Here is an 8,958-nt window from a genome sequence, read left to right as displayed (position 1 = left end):
GAGTAAGAGTTACTTTTATTGTTTAAAGGTGGGTGTTTATTTATACTTGACTTAAGTTAATGGATGACGCGAAATCCCGTCGATCCTCTAAAAAGCTAATGTTGCTAACTGCTTCACACACTCATCAAAGGACACTGTTTATCTCACCAGAGCTCTAACCTTGACAACACACACTCCACAATTAAGATCGTTAACAGATTAGGATGGTTAATCCTCGAGACGCACCACAGAGAGGCGCGTTAAATCATTTTACTCAACGTTAAACGCTAAGCTAAACCTTCACCACTTCATTCGTTCATTTCCATCATCGTCGCTTTCTCTGGTCTTTACAGGGTCTCAGACGTCCTGGAGCCTTCCCCAGAGGACTAAGGACACAAGGTGGTGTACACGCTAAACAGGGTGCCAATCCATCACAGGGAACACACACACACACACACAGTATGGGAACGCCAGTTAGTCCAGTTAGCTCAGTATGCATGTGTTTGGGCTGTGGGAGGAAACCGGAGTACCCGGAGAAAACCCTCCGAGCATGAGGAGAACGGTGCGAACTCCATACACACACACCCCGAGGTGGGATTCGAACCCAGAGCCGTGCGAAGAGACAGTGCAAGGCGGCAGTGCTAACCACCGCGCCGTCGTGTCACATTCGCTCAATATTTACTTCAGAAATAATTTTTTCTCCCCACAGACTGTCAATGAAGCATCTCAGATAATTTAATTAACAATAAATATTAATCATGAATGATGATATTCTTTATTAGTTTATGTTTATTTTTAATATATAAATAAAATAACTCGTTTGTGAGTAGGTGCGTTACATAATGGCGCGTGGAGTAACAAAAAAAACTACTAATGTGGATGTGTCGCCCTCTGGTGTCTAAAGTGACTCACAACAGACACGTCGTTTCCCAGAGTCAAACGTAATACGTGTTTTTTCTTTAAAAAAATAAAAAAAATCACGGATTAACTCCTTATATAAAAAGATCAATAATAGTAATTATTATTACAAAAGTGATTCGGGAGTTTAATTGATAAATGATTATATTATATGTTTAATAAAATCATATAAAAGAACAAGCACGGGTTTGTTTTTTTTCGTAAGTCTCGCGATATTTGTTCCCGCGAGACTTGGTGTCCGCGCTGAAAGGGGGCGTGTGCCATGTAGGCGTGTACAGTCGGATTTTGACGTTTTGTTGTTTTTGTTGTTGTTTTTATTCAGTTTGTAGTTTCGCTTCAATTCCTGCAGTAGATTCCCCTGATGCACAGCAGCGCGCGGACAGCACGACATGTCTGACGAAGAGCTGCCGTCCACTTCCGGCGAGCGCGCGGACGAAAACCAGCAGGTGAGAGCACGCGCGCGCGAGAGAGAGGGGGAGAGCGCGATAGAGACGCGCGCGCGCAAGGAGAGGGAGAAGTTTTCGTGAGGTGGGTTCGTGAGGGAACATGGCGGGAAGGAGAGACGAGGGAGATGTCCAGCTCCACCGGGTTTAACCGCAGTCTCCCTTGTGTTAGACCTCAAAACCATCAGCATGAACACTGTTTACCACACCAAAAGTCGAGTTTTTCCCCTCCTCGTAGTTTAGGACCCAGTTTCAGGGCTTCCAGTTGCTTCAATTTAAACACACATCTTTTACTAACGTTAACACCCGACACTGACAAATAAAGCTAAAAATAGTCTGATGAGCTTTAATGTAATCAGTGATATTATTATTATTATTATTTACTATTATTATTATTATAAGCTCAATGCATTTCTGTCTGTAAACCTTCACTGTAATTCTAACTGTAACTCAAGTCAAGTAAAGTCAAGTAGGCTTTTTTAAAAACACAAGTCATTTCACAAAATTGTGTTTGGTGTGAGAACATTATACGTCATTGGTTTTCACTGGATTTGTGGATAAATATTAGTGAATTGTACAAAATGTACCCAGTTAACAGCACGGTTTTGAATCTACTGTCATTTCAACTTATTACAGTCAATGGGAAAGAGAGGATATCGAGAAGTTGATGTTCACACTAAGTTGTCCTTCTTTGGTGCTCAGACAAATACACTCCCTGTTCGGTAATCGGAGAGTGAATCACAGATGAGAAATGGAAAAAGTAGATCAAAGGATAAAGATGAAGTTTTGTCTTAAAACCACTCCAGCGTGTTAAAATTCACTTATACCACTTCAGCGCTGTTATTTCAGCCAAAGTGAAAATATGAACTAATCCCAGTAAAAATATTCACTTTATCTTTTTTTTATTAATATCTATTGGTGCAGGTGTTTGTTTACATTCAGCAAAACAATTGTAGCTTATTTTAAAGTAGATTATTAAATCCCACACATAACTGTTCATAACATCACTTTTACTCCACATTTAGATTCACTGATGGTGCAGATTAAACTTCAGGTAGAGATCTAAGAACTGCAAGTGTTTTGTTAAAAAATCTTCTGAGACTGGGTTTGTATGGAACTGTCTAATATCGCTCATCCACTCACTAGTGATGGGTCGTTCATGAACGATTCGTTCTTTTTAAAGGAGTCTTTAAGTCTTTCTAGTCTTTCTTCGAGTCTTTAAACGCTATGCGGTGCAAAAGATTGAAAAGAACAAACGACTCAGACTGGAGGATATAAGAAGTGAACTACTCATTCTGTTTATTATAACATGTCCTTAGCTGCATTGTAATATTGTCATAACTGGAACTATAGCCAAAATGTGTGTATGTAGACGTATTGGGGGTCTTTTTAATAAAAATGCAACATTTTATTTTATTTCTGATCAAAAAAACGAAATAAACTAAATGACTCAAAAAAAAGATTCGGTCATTTTGATGAACGAGATTTAAAGAACCGAGTCACTAAAATTATCCTTTATGGTGCCGCCAGGGCAAATGTACAGATAAAACTTTACTTTTGTTTATAAGCATAACTGCTGACTTGATATAATGTTGATGCATGAAGCAAAGAGAGTGTATAAGCGCTCCTGCACACACTCATATTGCCAAAGCTCACAAAATAATAACAGAAATAAATAAATACTGAAAAAGAAGGAAAGTAAATAGCAAAAGGTATAATAATAATAATTATAATAATAGTAACCACAGCATTACTACCGCTACTAATAGTAATACTAGTTAAATAACAACAATAATAAAAGTAAGTAAAGCATCTGCAGTCAAATACAAATCATTATTGATACAGAGGAAGGGGAGATGAAAAGAAATGATTAAGATTGAATATATAATGTTATTGTGCTGCATTTATGATTTTAATTATTTTTGTTAGACTTTGAGTGGACTTATGAATATAAAAGTACTACACGATTATACTTGATGTAAATATTTTGATGTCGCAATAATACTGTCACTTCCCTCACACACTCTGTGATGCTCCAGCTGGTGTGTAACTTTGTCTGTAAGTGCATTTTAATGTTGATTTATTTAATTATATTGTTGAGCTGCTCAGCACAATTATGACTGTTATGATTATTATCCCTTTTTTGCGTGCGATTGTTTCCGTCACACAGCTGTAAATGTGTGTTTACCCACATTTTTAATGTCAACCAAATTAGGCAAATATTATTTCTCTTCACTTGGAGAGAACAGAGTCACGTCGGTGCGACATACACCAGTGTATGTGTGTGGGATATCGTTTTATTTTATTTCAAATTATAATAACTACATGTCTGAATTATAGTAATTTAAAGTGGATTAATTAATCTGTGAATTAATTTAAGGATGCTCGGCAGTAAAACTCGCGTAGTATTCATATGGATGGAGGTGTTTATGGTCCCTGGAATAACCACAGACCTTTAAAATTTTGTTGCATCTGTAAACAAACTTGGCAAATAATTAAGTCACTCTTTCCACACGAGATGCTGCGCTGTGTAAACACAGTGTGTCACCTGCAGGATTATACAGGAACAGCACCATCGTACCAGTTCAAATGGAAAAATACGTGCATTTAAAAATCATTTATAAATTAAATCGATTAAGGGGTCAGTGTGCCTATATGAGAATTGCCACAGACAATAATCACAATACAGAACTGAATAGATTTTTTCCCGCCCATTTCTGTTTGTGTTTGTATCAGAAGTGCTGCTGCAGTTTGCCAACAGAGGGCGCTGAAAGTCGCTGAGAATTTACTGCAGCTTTAATCAAACCCTTTTCTCAGAGATATAATTTTATCATCAGTGAAAAATGCATATAATGGGGATCTGTGTGTGTGTGTGTGTGTGTAGGATCGGCCGTTCCTGTTGGCTCCGCCTCCAAAAGCCGCAGTGAAAGAAACAACAGTAGATCCTGAGTATGAAGAAAAAAGAGTGAGTGTTTGTAATTATAATTATAATTATAACTACGTTTGTTTGTGTGATATTAATAAAATCTCTTTTTGTTCTAAAGAAATTAAAAAGATTCATATTTTCTTGTTTTTAAAGTTTGATACAGAATGTCAGTTTCTCTCTCCCTCTGCAGAAAGCCGATCGGGCGAACAGGTTTGAGTTTTTATTAAAACAGACGGAGCTCTTCGCTCACTTCATTCAGCCTGCGAGTGTAAAATCTCCCACGTCTCCTCTGAAAGTGCGACTCGGGCGACCTCGAGTTAAACCGGATGAAAAACAGAACCTGCTCTCAGTGGGGGAGTGAGTCAGTCTCACACACACACACACACACACACACACAACACACACACACACACACACACACACACAAATACACACACAAGTCAAATGCTCAGCCATAAAGCACTCCTGTCCCAGTTCATTTGCATAAGGCGACGCCCACAAAACTCCATAAAAGGTAAAGTGCACTGAGAGCTTGGAGCACGAAATGAGTGACCAGCGTGAGGACTGCAAAACTGAAGAAAAAGTTATTTTGATTCATTTGTGTGCCAGTGTTACATAAAATATAATATTGTGTGTGTGTGTGTGTGTGTGATTATCCATCATGCATTGTCAGTAATCGTCATCGTCGTACGGAGCAAGAGGAAGATGAGGAGCTGCTGTCAGAGAGCAGAAAGGCCACCAACATCCTCGTCCGCTTCGAGGAGTCCCCGTCATGTCAGTCTCACACACACACACACACACACACACACACACACACACACACACACATACACACACACACACACACACACACACACACAGAGTGAGATAGTGAGTCATTACCTGTACTAACTGGTTAGTTAATGATTAGTTTTTTTTAAACACTCATTGATAAATTAGCTACGTTTTTGAAAAATCTTTGATTATTTGATTAATCGATTGTGATTAATGAAGGTTCACGTATACACTAATTAATTGAGGGTTAATCAGTTTGTAAGTTTACTTGAAAGTGGTCTTGAAGATTAATTGTCTAATTGATTCATTGATTTGTGACAAATTGATACACTGATAAATTAAGATGAATTATTAATTAATCGTTTGATTGATGAACTCAGCAACGACACAGCTTATGATTGATCTGTAAATTAATGGTGTAGGTGATTAATTGCCCGGTTGACTTGTTGATTGATTCATTCATGAATTTATTGACTAGTAATTGATAATTGACTGCTAAGTGGCTGGTTGTTATAAGTAATTTCTTTGCCTGTTAATTGGTTAATTAGTTAATTGACTGATTGATGTGCAGACGTAAAGAACGGAGCTCTGAGAGATTATCAGATCAGAGGACTGAACTGGATGATTTCTCTCTACGAGAACGGCATTAATGGGATCCTGGCTGATGAAATGGTAACACACACACACGCACACACACACACACACACAAAAGCATGCCTATTTGTGTTTGTCTGTACTATCAGTAAAACTGTACCGTATCCTCGTTATGAGTTTTAAATCATCTGCAGGCTGTTTTGAGGTCCCGACTCACAGCGAGTGAAATAAATAAAGTCAACAGGGTTTTGGACGGTTATTTAAATTTATTATTGTATACACCACAGGATGCACAGGTAACAGTAACACACCTGGAAGTCAGGAAAACAGACTGATTAGTCAGTGAGTCAGAGGCACGGCCTCTAAATAGTCAATAAATTTGAATACTATAATTTTATTTTTATTAAAATAACTAACTATATAATACTATAAAATAATAATTTATGTCTAAACTATAATAATGGTAATCACGGAGTCTGTATATGGAAATGTAAAATAATGAAAATGACAAAGTGTTTAAATTATCGTCTGCTTGTCTACTGGGCTTCCTGGAAATGTATTCCAATGGCCTGCCATGTTTCTGCTCACATCTGTAGTCCAGACTGTCCCGGGGTCTCTTCAGGATAAACTCGTCTCAGTCTTGGAAAAATATTTGTACAATTTGGTCTTCGGTTCAAGCAGCAGAGACGTTCAGTAAAGTGTTGAAGAATTATTGTTAATGTTATGTATCCACTTAAGCCTGTAGCTTAAGCCTGATTTATGAGTGTAAATCGGTATATGGGAAACAACGTCTTGTGATGTGTGTGTGTGTGCGCAGGGTTTGGGGAAGACCCTGCAGACAATCGCGTTACTCGGGTATCTGAAGCACTACAGGAACATCCCTGGCCCACACATGGTCCTAGTGCCCAAGTCCACTCTGCACAACTGGATGAACGAGTTTAGACGCTGGGTCCCGTCACTGAGAGCCGTCTGTCTGATCGGAGACAAAGACGCGCGAGTGAGACGCTCTCCCTATCATGGACCTTCTCCGTCTGTCTGATTCTAAAGTTCATGGTTTAATCTGTTTGTGTGTGTGTGTGTGCTGCGTAGGCAGCGTTCATCCGTGACGTGATGATGCCGGGGGAGTGGGACGTGTGTGTGACGTCGTACGAGATGGTGATCCGAGAGAAGTGTGTGTTTAAGAAGTTTAACTGGAGGTACCTGGTGATCGACGAGGCTCATCGCATCAAAAACGAGAAGTCCAAGGTGAGAGTCAGAACACGCAGTTTTGTTTTCGTGACCCTCACTCGGACGCCTGGGAGGGTCCCGCCATTGCCATCGAGTTACTGAGGGGTTTCCCACAGCAGGTTCAGCCCCTTTTCCGCTCTGGTCATGATGATGAAACAGGTACTGGAGCGGCACCTTGGTTTTCCGGCCCCCTTAGATGGTTCTAATGTCCCAGGAATCGTCACCATTTAATGTTTGCCAGTTCTTCTATCCGTTTCCTCCGGTCCTGCCCTGTATCAGTAATGGAAGAGCGATGTTGGCCTCCAAGTGGTGCAGCGGTAAAGTGCTCGCTCTATCATCACGAGTTCAATTCGAGTTCGACAATGCTGTAACATCTCGCAGCCGGAGATCTAGAGAGAGCTGATTGGCCGAGCTCTCTCAGAGGGGAGGGATGAGAGGTACTTTGTGCTTCCACGTTAATCATGGCTCTACAGCCAATCAGGGGCGACTGTGAGCTCATGCAAGTGGAAGGAGCGGATAGCGCTGTCCTCCGAGTGTGTTGCGCCGCCCCTAACTGTGCGTGAGCAAGCAGTTCGAAAAGATGCGGTCGGCTGGCTTCACGTGGTTCGGAGGAAACACGTGATAGTATTTGTCCCTCTCGACTAAGTGGTAGTTGTAGACTTAATGTGGAGCCCCCTAGTGACGGGGAGGAATTGGACACGACTAAATTAGGGAGAAAATTGTAAAAATGAAAAGCGATGTTGTCTGATTAGACGACTTCGACTTTGGTGACGTCAGTTCTCGCTGACGAGGTGCCGACTATGTCTTGAAGGAAACGTTGGCTGTGGCGAGGTTGTGCTCATCAATGCAGGAGCTGACTGCCGCAGTGACAGTGTGGGGTTTGAAAACTGGATTGTTTTTATATTTAAAGTAGTTGAGCAGATTGTAATACCGTACTTGTCCTTCTCTCTCTATCTTTGCGTAAGTTATCCGAAATCGTGCGAGAGTTTAAGACGACGAATCGCCTTTTGTTGACGGGAACTCCGCTACAGAACAACCTGCACGAGCTCTGGTCTTTACTCAACTTCCTGCTTCCGGATGTGTTTAACTCCGCCTCTGTGAGCATCTTTCACTCATACACACACACATACATGGTCGGAATCTCAGCATATTCCCACTGACTCGTGTTGTGTGTGTGTGTGTGTGTGTGTGTGTGTGTGTGTGTGTGTTTCAGGATTTTGATTCGTGGTTTGACACCAACAACTGTCTGGGTGATCAGAAGCTGGTGGAGAGACTGCACGCGGTGAGACGAACACACACACACACATACACACACTAACACACAAGTCTGTTTACAGTATACTTAACTGTGCATGTCTGTGTATGTGTATGTGTGTTCAGGTGTTGCGTCCGTTCCTGCTTCGTCGGATTAAACAGGAAGTGGAAAAGAGTCTTCCTCCCAAGAAGGAAGTGAAGATCTACCTGGGTCTAAGTAAAATGCAGAGAGAATGGCGAGTGTTTATTAGCGTAATGGGCTAGTCTGTAAAAAATCCTGATTTCTGATTGACTGTAAGTCCCGGTCCAGAATCAGTGGATTCCGCTCCTGATCCAATTGTAACCTCGGCAACGAAATAGCAAAAATATTCAATATTCGACTTACATTCGCACTCGTTACAATTTGAACGAGTTTAAAGATCTGCGGTGAGATTGTTGCCATAGCAACAACTTATTATTATTACTATAATTTTTTTTAAAAGCACAAATCTGTAGGCGGGGCATGGCGTGCTGTGATGATGCACCTGTACACGTGTGTGTTTTTCCACACGTGCAGGTACACACGCATCCTGATGAAGGACATCGACATCCTGAACTCGGCGGGTAAGATGGATAAGATGCGTCTATTGAACATCCTGATGCAGCTGCGGAAGTGCTGTAATCACCCGTACCTGTTTGACGGGGCCGAGCCGGGACCGCCGTACACCACCGATACACACCTCGTCACCAACAGCGGCAAGATGCTCGCGCTTGACAAGCTGCTGCCCAAACTCCACGAAAAAGGTGTGCGTGTGTAAAAGAGAGAGTGTGAAATGATATGATGTTAGTCTTAAAAATCATTGT

The 8,958-nt window shown here is 41.0% G+C and overlaps 1 protein-coding gene across 1 annotated transcript in view; it reads left to right on the top strand.

Moving 5' to 3' along the window:
* The first annotated feature begins 1,152 nt into the window (after nucleotides 1–1,152).
* Nucleotides 1,153–8,958, top strand: part of smarca1 (SWI/SNF related, matrix associated, actin dependent regulator of chromatin, subfamily a, member 1) — a 12,699-nt gene continuing 4,893 nt past the window's right edge. Inside the window, exons 1-11 of the mRNA XM_053485465.1 lie at nucleotides 1,153–1,343; nucleotides 4,225–4,305; nucleotides 4,457–4,623; nucleotides 4,940–5,040; nucleotides 5,612–5,712; nucleotides 6,452–6,631; nucleotides 6,724–6,879; nucleotides 7,827–7,958; nucleotides 8,075–8,143; nucleotides 8,242–8,351; nucleotides 8,672–8,898. Coding sequence (XP_053341440.1) covers nucleotides 1,287–1,343; nucleotides 4,225–4,305; nucleotides 4,457–4,623; nucleotides 4,940–5,040; nucleotides 5,612–5,712; nucleotides 6,452–6,631; nucleotides 6,724–6,879; nucleotides 7,827–7,958; nucleotides 8,075–8,143; nucleotides 8,242–8,351; nucleotides 8,672–8,898 — 1,381 coding nt within the window. The 5' untranslated portion in view covers nucleotides 1,153–1,286. The remainder of the gene's footprint in view (nucleotides 1,344–4,224; nucleotides 4,306–4,456; nucleotides 4,624–4,939; nucleotides 5,041–5,611; nucleotides 5,713–6,451; nucleotides 6,632–6,723; nucleotides 6,880–7,826; nucleotides 7,959–8,074; nucleotides 8,144–8,241; nucleotides 8,352–8,671; nucleotides 8,899–8,958) is intronic.

This window comes from Clarias gariepinus, chromosome 24 (genome assembly GCF_024256425.1).
Source record: "Clarias gariepinus isolate MV-2021 ecotype Netherlands chromosome 24, CGAR_prim_01v2, whole genome shotgun sequence".
In the NCBI taxonomy this organism is placed as follows: Eukaryota; Metazoa; Chordata; class Actinopteri; order Siluriformes; family Clariidae; genus Clarias; species Clarias gariepinus.
Note: the sequence above shows the minus strand (reverse complement) of the source record. Positions and strands in the feature narration are given on the sequence as shown.